Source organism: Ruditapes philippinarum, unplaced genomic scaffold, assembly GCF_026571515.1.
Source record: "Ruditapes philippinarum isolate M1 unplaced genomic scaffold, ASM2657151v2 ctg2521_1_1_1_1, whole genome shotgun sequence".
In the NCBI taxonomy this organism is placed as follows: Eukaryota; Metazoa; Mollusca; class Bivalvia; order Venerida; family Veneridae; genus Ruditapes; species Ruditapes philippinarum.
The window spans coordinates 68603-84446 of record NW_026853420.1 but is presented as its reverse complement, the minus strand read 5'-3'; the positions used below and the strand labels follow the sequence as shown (position 1 = coordinate 84446).

The following is a 15844-nucleotide window of genomic DNA, read 5'->3' as shown; positions in this document are numbered from 1 at the left end:
ATCAAAATATATATTAACCCTTAAGGTGACAACGGAGTCAATTATCACTGAAAATACCTAAAATGAGATTTTTTGCTAAGTATATTTATCAACCTTTTCTGAACACATTCGTGATTTAATTTTGGAAGCAGTTAGTCCAAAAAATGTGTTTTTAAACGTTTTAAAACGGTACCTGTACTATTTTTATCTGCTATCGCGTAACCTGTCAATTATCGATAACGCTCCGCCCCCTGTTGAGGCATCAATGAGGGAAATCGGTAGTTCCATATATGCGTGAATTACCGGTCCATACTGGTCCATACTACTCGTAATTCATGTATCGTACAAATACCGTACATCTTTTATGAATATCGTCTACCTTTTATTTAGCCTTTTTTATAAAATAAGAAATTGTCGGCCAATGTACGTAACATAATGTATGAAACATAAATAATTAAGCATAGCGACAAAATCGCACGACCACGGGTTGATTAAAAATATAGTTGCTAAAATATCCATAATGTGTGAAAAATAATTGTCTGTCCCGTTAATCTGATAGATATTACATTGAGTTTATGGACTTTTGTACGGATTCAAGGGCTTGCTTTACATTCAACCTCGTTTTCTAACAATGTCAAGTAAAACAACAACAAAAACAGACAACATTTTTTTATGTGAACGCCTATATGACTTGTGGTAAGGTCTCCCTGACAAATTTCTAAACCATTTTAGGTTGTCTAAGGATGATTATTTCTCTATGAATCAATAAAAAGGATAATAAAATAAATTATCAGTGAATGCTTTGAATAAATTGTTCGCTAGTAAATCGAACACAGTACTAATAAACCTGGGAGAAAGTTTGGAATTTATTGTATATCCCAGTAGAAACTGGATCTCTATGCCGTGCATAGATGATTTTCATGATAATAGAAGTCAAGAAGGTCAGATCATAATGATCGAGTGATACCTTTTATTTCTATTAAAATATGTGAAGCATTTATATCAATTTGGAGGAAAAAATATATAAAATCCCGATCTTATTTGTACATCTACCATGGACTTTAAAATACTGTCAGAAGCTCAGTTTTTTTGTTATTTTAATTTATATTTTAACGGAATTTCATACACGAGTACACAGATAGAGTGACACTGGTATAATATAATAATAATGCTGATGATAATAATAATAAACTTCAAATGTGAAACAATTAAATACCCCGCTAGCGGTGCACAAATACGTCCCATTTCCCCCCCACCGAGTGCCTCAAATTTTACCGAAAGTCACGTGATATGTGCAACCGATACCAGACTAACGGTAAATCACGTTAAGATGTGAAGAAATTTTGTTATAAACTGATATTAATCAGCAACTTTTTAATTGGTCAGATGTCACTGGGTCATAAAATGTTGTTAGTGTATGTTACCGCAACTTGTGACCCTCTCTGGTGCGATATTTTGTATTTATGTAATTATTTAGCGTGAAACGTAGGGGTCCGAGAGAGAACAGCCAATTTATGACACTTCGTTTGATGCGGATCGGACTAACTTTGAATCGGCATAACTTTTTTAATAATCAAGCAATTAACATGCGGTTTAAAGCACATGAAAGGGAATTTCATTTACGGAGGGAACCGTGTCAGGGATTTTTGTTTGCTCAATCAGCGACTTAATTATCTTTAATTACGTAATATGTATGGTGAAAAAAGTCGCATAAAATGTTTGACGTTACGTAATATTTTTTTTGAGAAAAGATAGACACAAAATTTGAGACACGGTTCCCCAGATATTATAAGTATGTTTATTTTCCAAAAGTTTGATGACAAAAAAAAAAAAAAATGACTTTGATATGGCGATTTAAAATTTTAGGATTTTTATTAAAAATCAAATCATTTTACAAAGACATTTTTTTTTCAAATATGTTATTTTTTATGATGATCAACGACATTTAATGCACAAAGATTAAATAAATAACAATTATTACTAAAATAAGTTGGTTTAAATGACATTTATGTGATTACCACGGAAAGTGTCTGTTGTCACCTTAACTTACAAGCACTGAAAGTGATTAACTTTTGCCATCAGGAAGTATAGAGCCAGGCCAGCCTGCACACCCCTTCAGTCTGACCAGGCTCTACACTGTTGGCTATCAAACTTTAAATTTCCATCTTGATATCCCCCAAAAAATGATAAATGGGCAGTTTCTAAATGGACGCTGGACAAGTCCATTTAAGAAAATCTGCAAGTTAGACTAGTTAATAAGTTTATAAATATAAATTGAATTCAAATATGAATTGATCATGATGGGTTAAAAGATGTAACAGCGTATGGCATATATATATATTATAGAAACAACAGATGTTCTTCTGACATCATCTGCCCAGCATGAAAACTGACTTAGTTTCTTCACAGAATCCATATGCTTTTTGTAGGAAGTAAACAAACTTTGTACAATTAAACATTAACAGCAATATATTGTATAACACTTTGTTATAATTTAGCCCTTTTAAAAGTAGCAAGTGTATCAGAATGTGTGCCTTAATCAGTATACAGTTCTCACAGGTACAATGCATGCCTAGTACAATGTAACTGACTATATCTATAGCTTTTTGATTAGTTACCTACATGTACATGTATTAATTACAAAAAAATTTGAATCAATTTATCCACAATTGATAATTCTATCATTAATACAAAAATAGTTAATGAAATTTATCTTTATCACTTAAGTACATTGTTCCTGTTTGAATTCTGAAATGTCCTTAATTAATTAACTTTTACGGTAAATAATTAAATTTTTTCAGGTTATTATTATTTTCCTGCTTAAAATTAGAAAACCAATAATACTCCTAAATAAACTTTCTGTAACACTTAACCCCTGATCCAAAAATGATAAAACATACATTGTAATTCATAAGCCTTTGCCACCAGTCTAGTGCCAGGCCAGCTAACCTGTGCAGTTCTAATACTGTTTGTTTAGTAATGGACTGTTCCAAGCTCAAACAAGGGCAAATCCATTTGAACAAATTCAGCAGGTTAAAAGGAATCCACTGAGTTCTTTTGACAAGATGGGACTGAAAATATTTTTTCCAGATAAATGTACCATTTGATGTAGGTTTAAACCACTAATCTTTGTGCAAAATTTTAGATCATTCGCGCACTTCGTTTTTCCAAATTATTCAAATTGTAAAAAATGACCCAAAATGAAAAGCACTTTTGACTCAAATCGGTCTAAGAAAAGCATAAAAATACGATTTTCAATTTATTTCAAAGTATATTTCTTAACTATCTTTGCATATATTTCTGTTGAATTTAGTGCCCCAGCTCATTTATGTAAGAAATTCAAATGTTATGTTTTTAGGCTTTTAAATCGCAGGGGAGTCCCTTTAAGGGCTAAGTGATGATAATAACAGATATAATACTGCCACCAGTATAGTCAGGCAAGACATGTCCATTATTTTTTTAAAATATTAAAACCCTTTCACTGTTAATGGACCATTCAAAAATCAAAAGAGGACAAGTCTATTATACAAATTCAGCAGGGTGTGTTTAACAATTTGCATCACTGGTTTTGTTTTTGGTAAAGATTTGATAAAATTTGATAGGCCACCTTTAAGCAATTCAGTAACTATATGTACCATCATGTAAACAATTTGTGTGAACAAATGTGGGTGTTTTAACAGAAGGGTAATTACTGGCTACCACAAAATTATTTTCATACAACAAAACCATTCACCCTTTCATTAGCAATATGGTTATAGTCAAAATAGTGTACATGTTTTCAGTACATAATATCATCCCAGTAGTTACTTTAGTATAATAATATTTGGAGCTTAAATATAACAAGGAGAGGAAACTATGATGTCATTATTTAACACTTAAAATGACATAATCCCACAAAGTCACATTTTTCATGAGATTTTCCAAGACCATGTTCCACCATTTTAAATTTGCAAAAAAAATAAAATTATGAGTATGACAATACATTTATAGTTATTTGCAAATATGTTAAAATTGCACAAGAGCAATCAGTGATCATTATGTGTTGCCTCATGATAGCCAATTGCATGTTGAAGCTACTGTGTAACTTTGCCATATTAAAACAAGATGGTGAAAATCAGTCAACACCAAGGGTAAAAAAATCACACGCAAGGGATTGCGAGTCTGGACAGGTCTACAGTTGTTTTCAATTTCAAACATAAATTAAAACTAAATGCACCAGTCAATCATAAACCTGACTCAGGATATTCATCATATAATCATGTCACTTGAGTTTGTACTTCAGTAAAGACTGATCAAATTCTGTACTATTACATATAGACATATATAGTTGTACTGAAGTTTGATTAAAGTGATATTAAAATCCCGTGCATTAGCAATGGACATTCTAACTTCAAAGCAAGACAAGTTGATTTTATAAATTCAGGTGCATAAAGTTCACTCAATAGTGATTGTGTAGCTTTTCTGTTAAGGGAAATAAATGATGTTTAATTTGACTTTTTTATGCAGCATTAACAACTAACTGCATATTTCATTCAACTTTTTCCTAAAATCAAGGTCAATACACTGCTTTTAATGACAGGTGAATGTATTAAAAATGCAACTCGACCTTTGGGTCTCCATAAAACCATCCATCAATATTAAATATTAATTATGTCACATCCACTCTGTGCTACATAACCAATTAAAACCCGCAAAATTACATCACACTGTTTTAATTTGTTACGTGTTTTAATGATCAAATCTCATTAAAATTTCGCTAGAAAATCTCATTAAAGTTTCACTAGAAAATTACAGCACACTCCTCCTGCCCAAGGACATTTAAGAGCACTGATTGAACAGTAAATCATTTCAGCTCTGTCTGTCTATGTCATTAAATATTAATACAGGGAGAGGCAAAAAGCCACATTATTCCACAGTCTCTTTGTTCAATGAAACCATTCCAGCTAGATTAATATTATAACTCTGACAAAGATTTACTGACACAGGCATTCAAGCCCATTTTTCTTTTAATGTCATGCCCCTATTTATCATTTTATGCCCCTACATGTTCATAGGCAGGGGAGGGGTGGGGAAGCACATACAGATTTGCCAATTTTAAAAGCAAGGACATCCGTGCCACATTTCTAGTTCCTCCCACAGACACTTGGGGTGTGGAGAACAAAACACATTTAAATTCCAAAATATGTGTATTATTATATAATATTATATATATTGTCACAGGACAAGCATAAACAGTAAAGGAGGATCCAGTGAGTGAGTTTTATTTTTAAAACCAGCAAGCACCTAGGACAAGTCTCACAGAAAGATACCCGTATAAATCATAAATTTTATAAATTATGTATATACATGTATCAGATGTTTGAAACTATAAGTAACGACATTGCCTACAAACAGTCAATGTTACATACAGAGTATACATGTATACATTTTTTTGTACATTTTTTAAATCTATCTTTGTCATCCCCAAAGTAATTAATCACAACTAAGATGAGTTTTTTGTTTTTTTACACTTCTGTTCTCATGACGTCTTATTTATGAAAAAAACTTAAAACTTAAAGTAAAAAAAATTTCGCATTACAGTAATGGTTAAAAATCAAAAGTTAAAATAAATCCAATTAAAGCTTGCAAAATCATAATTGACAAGGAATTCCCAGTCTTATGACAGAAGATTGTTGTTTTCAAATAATTATAGATTTATTTAAAATCTAAAAAAATTTAAAAATGGAAAAAAATGAGATCACCTCCAGTTTTCAAATGTTTTATGAAAACTCAAAATTATTCAAATGAAGGTAAAAAGGTTGTAAAATTCAGTGTGTTAAATAGGCATAATTTTCTCAAAGGTAATAGGACAAAAACAGCAAACAATAAACAACTGGCTGATCAATTTCATTATTTTGATATATCCCTCACCCTTAGATAAACACTTATGGACAATTCCAGATTCAAAGAATGGACAAGTCCATTTTATAAATTCAGAAGGAAACAGATCTATATAAAGTACGATCACCATAAAATAAAAGAAGAATGTAACTTCTGTTGAGGTATTTATAGCATCGATTCAAAACTATATATAATGAATACAAAAGCATAGACAAGATTTTTTACAGTGACTCAATGTTCATCAATAACTGTAAAAACAGAACAGATGTTTTCCCATGGAACTTGCTGATTCAGCAATATATCGTTGTTGCCTAGTTCACACACCTACATCAATATCTAGGAATGCAATTCAATGATTGTTCTATAAAAGACATAAAGGCTAAACCATCACTTTTTTCTTCAACTGCAATGAATGAGTAATGAAATTCACAGTGGCGACCTATCCTCCCCCCTAATAAATATTGAAATAAGGCGTATTGAAAGCCCATCCTTCTCTCCGCTGCCACTGAATATTTTAAAAACCACCGATAATTTTAACAGCTCTATTAATTATTTCTGATTTCTGCTTTTTGAACAGTGATACATTTAGAAAACAGGTCCATCTATTATCTATCAAAATCTGAAACTTTAAACCTTTGTAAAAAATTATGTGTTTAAAAGCAACTTGTAACAGCCATTCCCTTGCTATTCAATTAGGCATTGTTATTAATTAAAGTTTCAATACATTACAAATTGATCTGATATTTGACCTTGAACAACATCTGCTGTTTAACCTTAACAGTGTGAAATTCCTTTAATCAATTGACATGCCCTGTACTTTAAATTTGTATTTTTCCACATTTTTAATCTTGGACAGATTTTAATTTCAGGATTTTAAGCCTTAACCTGCTGGAAGAGAAACTGGACAGCCTGACACTTCTGTATACCTTTTTTTTAGCTTAATGACCCTTTTGTATACTTTTTTGACCTCTATACTTTTTTTATGGCTCAATGACAAGTCATTACTGTGTTGTTGTTGTTGTTTTCACTATTAGTGGAATGGTGACATAATATTATCTTTTCAAATATTCAATATTAGCAATATCCCTCTCTGTCCCACTCTTATCATAAGATGGATCTAAGAAAGAAAAAAAAATTATTATCCATTTTGTTTTGTTTTTGTTTTTGGTTTTTTGGAGGGGAATTTTTCAGATTATAGGGGGAAAATATCTATTTATTTTAGAACTCCAAATGCTGTGTATCACTGCTAACCTAATTTTCTTAAGGAGTGGCCATAACTAGAATAGATGCAGATGGGTTTTTTTTCCTCTATAGAAATATCAATAATCTTAAAATCTTTATCTCTCAGCATAATCTAGTTTTTTTTATTAAGCTATAAGTTATAAGACTGTTATTTATTTCCATCCATTACTTGTACAGTAATTTGAGGGGAATACTTTAACCACACACAGTAGCGTGCCTTAAAGACAGTGTTAACAATTGCATCACCAGGCAATCCCTCTAATTCCAAACGAGGATCAACAGCAATAAATGTTCATGGCACAAAACAACAGAAAAAGGTTTATGTCTAATGGTATTACTGAATTATACAAATAGGATCTTGTCACAGCAGTGCTTAAGACTTTTGTAATGGGTTCTTTATTTCAATTAAATGACACTTTAATGTGAAGAGGAGTGATTAATGTACAAAGTTTTTTTTATATTGTTTTTAACCCTTTTGCACCTAAATCTATATAATGGACTTCCCCTGCTTTAAATTTGGAACTGTCCATTACTGTTATAAGGAATTTCAGTATCAAAAGCTACAATTGTGCAACATGTTCAGTTTGGGTCTGATAAAGTGATGTAAGGCCTTAAATGATGGCATTGGCAAAGTAAAAGAAATATAAAAATATTTAGTGTTTTTTACATACAGTTGACTCTCGGTAACTCGAATTTCAAGGGACTGGACATTTTACTTCGAGAGAAACGGAATTTGAGTATTACATGGATCTGTGGCCATTATGTTTACATTCGCACATGTATATACATGTGCCTGATTGAATCTCAAAAGTAGTAGAATTGTTATTGTTGCTGATGGCAATGCTGCAATATTTAACCGCTGGCAGTTAATCACCTACAACCACAAATTATAAATGAACAGAAAGATATAATTTAAATTTAATACATGTATATTTACAGTGAAACTTAAACACAAACATTCGTAGCAATGACGTAATGCATATCAAGTCAGTAATAATATCAAGCACACACTCATGACAATTCATTACTATAAAATCACAATAACACATTTATAATATTTAAACAACAATATGTCTAATACCTTTGAGATCGTGAATAAGTAGCAAATATCGTGAACCGGAAGTTCATATTACTTTAGTTATCTAACTATCAAAACAAAGTAAGTCCTTATACCGATTAAAGTCATTTAATAATGCATGATTACCGGCAATTAAATTTCTATGAAACGTGTGAACCAGAATGACAACATCTCACCTTGATGTCGCCGACCTTTGATCGGCTTTTTTCGCACTTTGACTTATTGAGATGAAAATATGTTGGACTTTATTTGACGGGACCATAGACTCCTTTCGACTAAAAAGGAGTCTCAGTAAGTCAAAATTTGACTTAAACGAAGTTAAAGTACAAAGACAAAGAAGATTTTTGACGGGACTTTAGAAATCCTTCGACTAACGCGGAATTTTGAGTTAGGTGATTTCGAGTTACCGAGAGTCAACTGTATATCCCAATTCTAAGCTTACAGTCGCCACATAGAATATAGTATCAATATTTATTGAACTTATATGAAACAGTGACAGTAAAAAAAAGTTGTAAAAAAAATGTTTTTCCTAACAAATATTTTTTCTCAAAAAAAAACAAAAAAACAACAACATGGTATTCCTAACAAATAACATTTTAGCACATGCTTTAATATAATATGTCCTTGTTCGAAATCAATATTATCAATATGTAATTTATCACCGGCAGGTCAAAACTTTTTAGACAGCATATCTTATCAACCGTCTATGAGGTAATATTTAAATTGATAAGTGCAAAAAAGTCAAAATCTCATTGTCATGTTTGTAGTGTGACAGAAAGACTGACATACACTGAGAAGGGTTAAATTGTAGCATGCATCAGGTTCTGTGTAGCTGGTGACACAAAAATCATTAACAGACTAACACACCTTTTATTCAACGACCATAACTCAGTCAAAAATCATTCAACCGGAAAACCCATGTTATATGTATAAGCTACTAATCAATCCTGTAAAGTTTAACTGAAATTGCATTAATGGTATAAGAGGAGTAGTGCCTCTGGATAACGTTTAAAAAAATAAAAATCATTTTAGGGCTATAACTCTGCCAAAAATCATTGAATGCACAACTACACTAAGTACTGATCATTCCTGTAAAGTTTGAACGAAATTGCGCTAATAGTTTCTGAGGAGTAATCTAGACAAGTTTTGTGATGGACAGACAGACAATGATGGAGAAGTGATCCCTGTATGTGGCAACTACTCTGTAGCTGGTGACACAAAAAGCTTTTATTCAAACTATTTCATAATAATGAACTTGATTGATGCTATTCCACATTATTAAAGCAAATGTTACACATGTCATGATAATATAAGTTGGCAATGTTACTAATCTTTTAAGTTTAAAAGTTATGATATTTAAACTAGTAAAAAATAAACAATAAACATACACTGTTAAATGCTACCAGTACTTATACAAAGGTTTCAAATGAGCTATCTACCAGTGATTTTTTTCAATGTATTTTACAGCTGAATAAAGGCTGTTTCCCCTAGCTCAAAATAGGTATATTTTCCCCTAAAACAGTTAATATTTTCCCCTGTAATGCCCTGTGCACTTCTTTACCAGAACCATTACTTAACAGCATCTGACTGTCACTTATTATATCAGCTAGAAGACGGAAAGCTGTCCCTATATAAGCCTCTGCTGTGTACCATGCATGTTAAATTGAATTGAAATTAAGATTTTTATAAAATGTGTGGGTAAATTCCATTTTCAGTTATTGGAATTCGATTTCCCCCTTTTCTGATTTATCGCGCTATATTTTCCCCTTCAGAAAGCCACAGGTTGTTTTGAAAATTGGAAAAAAAATCACTGTATACATTCCTTCACTAAGGGAGAGCTTGATGATCTATAAATATAGTGTACAATAAAACCCTTCAATTTAGCACTTGATTCAAATGAACTACTTAACATTGTTGCTTTTTATATTTACAAATGTACAGCTAAATACACAAAATAAAAAACATATCAAAAGGAAAAAGGGGTAATCCCAAAAACGGCCTGGAAACTTTTGTGTCGGAAAAAGAATCTTGACATGCTTTTCAAGCGGATACAAAATAAAGGAAGAAAAGGATATTACAACAATCTGACACAAGTAGATCTGCTATATCTAATTCAATTTAAGAACCTTTAGGTTGTAACTGGCTCTTACTATTTTACCATCTAAAGAAATATACTTGTCACATGAAAACATGACAAATCACTTTGCTAAAGACTATAAATGTTCCCAGAATCTGCACATCAACCATATCAGTCACTGTTTGTTTCTTTGGTTGGTTTTAACATTGCACCAACACTGTATATACATGACGTAAGTCTTATTGCAACTTTCCAGCTAAACCGATAAAGGAAGACCTCAGGATTCCTTCCGTACATTATTTCAGGCACAAACAGGCATCTGATTAGAACCAATGATGCTCGTTAAGCTAGCTGGATAGCTTAATATTATGCTTTCTCTTTCACAATTTTAAGGAAGTAATGATAAAACCTCACAATTTGAAATTTCAAGAAAAATAATTGTGCTTAGAAAGCCCTGGGCCCCTTCACTATGTTCACTTCAGTTTTGTCCAAAGGAGCCCCATTGCCAGTACTGTAGGCGATATGAGACAGGGAATCATCTGGCAAGACATAGAAACAAATTATGTAATGATGATATATAATATGTATACATATAAGGACTTATCTGTAGAATGCACAATTTCTGTTTTATTACATTATATGAGCAATTCAGAAAACATGCAGCAGGATGAGTAAAAGACCATCAGTCTTTAACTAAAAACTGTGTCACAGGCTCAAAAGTCACAGCAAGATTAGGTTTACAGTTTTCTAGCTCAAACAGGCTAAATATAGTTTACAGATTGTGTCTGGTGGTATTTATAGGGCCCTAGGCACACTCATTCTAACAAGATTAAACACTGCACAATTTGGGGGGAAAGCCCTAACACCTTTGTCTATTTTCATGGCACATTTATCAGTTCTGAAATCCCAGACAATTCCCCTCCTGGACCATTCCCCTCCAGAGTATTTGGAGCTATTTTTGACAAATGAACAATTCCTGCCCCATAACTACAGCTGGGTGTACAATTCCTTACGGTAAATACCCATTGTTTTTTTTTACCCTGGGCAATTCCTTTCCTGTAATTTTGACAGAGCAGACAATTCCCCTACCAACTTAAATAGATCTAGTGTGACAAAGCACAAAGTATGGAAAGCACTGAAAGAAATAGACGATAAAAAGGGGCATAATAAATGAGTAAACATAACAACCTAATAATTTGCACTTGATGTTCAGTGACAATATACTTTCAATGTAGAACAAAATACAAATTTTTATGTTGAGAGGCTTTAAAATCTTCACAAGTTTGGCATAAAAATACTGTCACGTACAAGACCATTGTATCTGCTCTGGGATTTTTTTCAAGCCATAGTATAAACAGGCAATACTGGTCGGGGACCATCAACCGGACACTTTTTGAATATTTTTCCATACAGATTTTATAATTTTCAACCCAGAGACCTAAAAATTTGACACAGTACAGCTAGGTTCTTCTCCTAACTAACAAACCAGTTTGTTTATTTCTGATTGTATTGACACTTACATCTGAGGCTCATCAAGGAGGGTATCAAAATTATTTAAATTGTCTACACTACAGTACCATGTGTCCGGACAGATATGTACATGGCGTGATTTAATTCAGATAAAAGCTTGGGTGTTTTTATTTTTTATTTTTAACACGTTATACAGTATTTCAGCAGCAAATGCTGAATTTTTGGATGTTCTATTGTTTAACCTGCGAATGATTATAGCTGGTATATGAGGTGAGGCATTGCTTTCTTGACCCCCAAATTTCAACGTCAATATTCTTGAAATAGACATTAAAATATTACCATTTACGGAGATTGAAATAAATTTATTTACTTAATTTAAGAAGAAACATACATTTATTATTGATAAAAAATTGACTTACAACCACATAGGCTAGCAAATAAAATACTAAATTAAGCATTTTTGGGGGCGCCCGGATTTGATGGTTGTCCGGTTTTGGTGGTTCTCAACCAGTACTTATAATATAAGACGAATATTACAAAAATAAGAGGCAGTTCTTAAAAGAATTACTTACAGATGTACATGTAACAAATAAATATAATAATCCAACATTTTTCTACATTTCATTTGTGTTGTAAATATTCTAGTACTTGTGGTTTTTTCCTTGTGATTTCTTTATTTTCATGAACATTTTTTTACATGTGACAAACAGGTCAATATTAATAAACTAAATAATTTTTAACAATAACATGCAGGCTAACATCATGATTATCTACTATTACTACTTATAAGTTATAAACTGTCCAAATTACAATGTAACTAATTTAACAACCATTACCCCAATTTAACGTTTGATTTCAGAAAAATAACTTTTAGTCATCAGAGTCATTTTTATGATCTTCAAACGAGGAAGGTGTGTGACTGTGACTCTGAGGATGACCATACATTGACGTAGTGACTAACTGTGTCACACTAAGCGAACTAATCTACTGCCTTGCAATACTGTACATTCACAGATTCAAATATCATTAACATTATTCAAATTCCCCAACTTAATTTTCATATTTACACTGTCTGGAAATATTATTAAAGGCCTTATTCTTATCCAAATGTATCGATAAACAATATCAAATTATTATACATGTACATACTTAAATAGAATTAGGTCATGTCATGACTCACCTATCACCAAATGATTTCTTCCACCATTCTGCTGCATCAACTTTTGTAATGCGGAAATTTTCTCCTGCAAATGATCCATTCGGATAAATGGCTTTTAATTCCGCTAGCATATGTGAGAACACTAAGCTAAGTTTAGTCAAATTTCTTCTGTAATGAGAATTTTCATCAAACATCTTTTCTTTTCCTTCTTTGAACAACTTTATTGTATTCTTACATTTATTCATTAAATTATCTATAAAAATCCTGAAATATTCACATTCATTAAGAGTATGCAATTTGTCATCGTGCTTATTATATATAAGTCTAAGGTGCTGATATGTGTCCGGTAGAATATCAAGAATGAACGGTGGACTGTTCCGCAAGTTCATTCGGTGATGTTGGCACATTTTCACCACTTTGTCCATTAATTTCCATGATTTTTCTATAGTCCGTTTATCTACAACTAATTTATTTGGGGTAAAAACTCCCTGCAAGACGCCTATCACGCCTGAAAGGTTCATTCCTTGCTGATTTGATCTGGTTCTACTACCCTGCGCCATATTGCATCTTCCTGGTTCTGAATTAGACTGGTTTACAGTTTGTAGTATTTACGCTGACTGTAAAATATCTGTTCATTCATAATTTGTATCGATTATTTCATTGTACAGTAAGGAGTAGCTAATGATAAATTGTTAATCGGTTTGAAACTGATACAATATTCTACACAGATTTAATGTTTTTTTACGTATTTATGAAACGTTTTAACACTTGCAGTACAGTACTGTATAGCCTTTCACTAAATATGACATCACTGATTGAAATATTTGTCCTCTTGGGCAAACGTTTGTCCAAAATATCAATAAAACCGTCACAAGCATTACGTCTAAACTTAATGTTTAGGTCAATCTCTGCGTTTCCTTAACTAAACATGTGTTTTTATAAGGTAATGGAACACATAGTTTCCTCTTGTATTATCAAACATTAAATACCAACCATAACATCTTTTCCACCTTCAGCATGATTTGAGGGAAAAAATGTCATGTGTTACGCAATTTTTTATGTTGGTAAATGACCTAGTCACGCCAGACTATGAGGGAAAGCAAGAAGATTTGATACTCTTAGATTTCAGTCAGAATTTCGATAAAAATATAGAAACAAAGTGATCTCTCGGAAGCATTAATCACAACAAAATTACATGAAAATTGCAGACTCGGTCGGTCAGTCATGAGAAAGTACAGCTAAAACTACACGACAGACAAACTTTAAGATAGGTTAAATGTTTTCTATAGATAACAGGCTGCAGTCTGTTGTGCTTAATGCCAGCAGCTCAAACACGATCCCAGCATTCTCACGCGTCCCCCAAGTCACAGTTCTAGGATCGTTATAAATGACCTCCCACAAAAACATATATATCCGCTTTTTTTTGCAGACGATACTGCTATATACATTGTTCTAACATAAAATATCTTATTCATCTATTTAACCTACAGTAATTCTATCTAAATTATATCAATCTGCGAAGAGAACAGTTTGTTTAAAACTAACGTTATAAGATCTAACCTCTTTATTGGGTCAATTTGGGATGGACCATTGTCTGCTGATAGCACGTACACCTATAGCACATAGGTACTTATATAGCTTAGCTTAAAATCAGGTGTGTTATTTCCGATTCCGATGTATTACTGTGCACGCAAACATGGAAAAATCTAGGTTGGGAATATTGTTTTTTTTTTGTTTTTTTTTTGTTATTTGTTGCTAACGGTTGTTGGGCAGGCGTGAAATGGCGTTGAAATACCCGTAACAGTTGCCAAGGATACGCAACGACGTCATGTTCAAAAACGTGCTTTGATGGATAACTTTGACGCCATGTGTACAAAAATTGGCTGAAACTATTGAAATAAAATTAACGGAACCTAATCAGAAATATGGTCAACTTTTTGCATGTCACTTTTCAAGTCGCTACTCGAAAGTTCGCAAAGTGTCGCGTTCTACCTTAAGGGAGCATATTCGTTGTCATATCTTTAATTCATTTACCCGTATATTATCTATGTTTGAAACTTGAATGGTTTATAGTATGAAACTTGAAATATTCGTTAGAGCATCATCTTATAAAAATCTACTGATGGTGTCTGTTTGTCATTCAACATTATTTTATGAGCAACAAGAAACTTATAACTTATCATACATGTATGAGTGAATTGACTTTACTAACCGTAATATGCTATTATAAAGTTTGTAGTACAATCAATGTGCATTTTTAAGAAATAAAGCAGTTAATACTTAAACAAATCAGTTCGAGTGAAAAGTTAAACAAAAACAAAAATGATATGATTTTAAAATGATGCGACAACATATACCAAAACACAATGCATTACTATAAAATCGAAATAATATGCCGTAAACTGCCGCAATGAGTCTGATCTTAGGTAACCTTGGAAACATCTACATTCTTACTCTGAACTTTTTCATATTTAATAATGACGGAATTCGTGCATAGTCTGTAATTAGCGTTTGCCACTGCCGTCAATAAATGGGCCTAATAATTTTTTTCTATCTTATAACATGTTCAATTTTTGCTGTGTTGGGTTTGCATGTTACCAATTCTGGTGAAAAAAACTCAAGTTATTTGTTACGTCATAACTAAAATGTGTGAGCCAACAATCTTTAGTTCCTTATTTATACTAAATTCAACTTTGCTAGATCTACTCTATAGATAAAAAACAAGATCTCATGACAGCGGAACGCGGACAGTAATTGAAATGGTTTGTTACAACATGAAAGGGGTTAACATTTTGAAAGTTTGTCTTTCAAATGATACTATACAGGTCTGTGCATTTTAACGCCTTTTATTTATGCCATTATAATTGCAAAGATTTGGGAAATTGATATTTACATAAAGATATACCTGGAAATATAACCAGTCATTCAAATGCATTTTTTATCATTACCTTGATAAAGC

General features: G+C 32.2%; 1 protein-coding gene across 4 annotated transcripts in view; it reads right to left on the bottom strand.

Moving 5' to 3' along the window:
• Positions 1-13487, bottom strand: part of LOC132736830 (E3 ubiquitin-protein ligase CBL-B-B-like) — a 44139-nt gene extending 30652 nt beyond the window's left edge. For all 4 annotated transcript variants that reach the window (XM_060724046.1, XM_060724047.1, XM_060724048.1 and 1 more), the window contains exon 1: positions 12907-13487. In XM_060724046.1, the coding sequence (XP_060580029.1) occupies positions 12907-13445 (539 nt within the window). In that variant the 5' untranslated portion in view covers positions 13446-13487. The remainder of the gene's footprint in view (positions 1-12906) is intronic.
• Positions 13488-15844: the final 2357 nt, after the last annotated feature.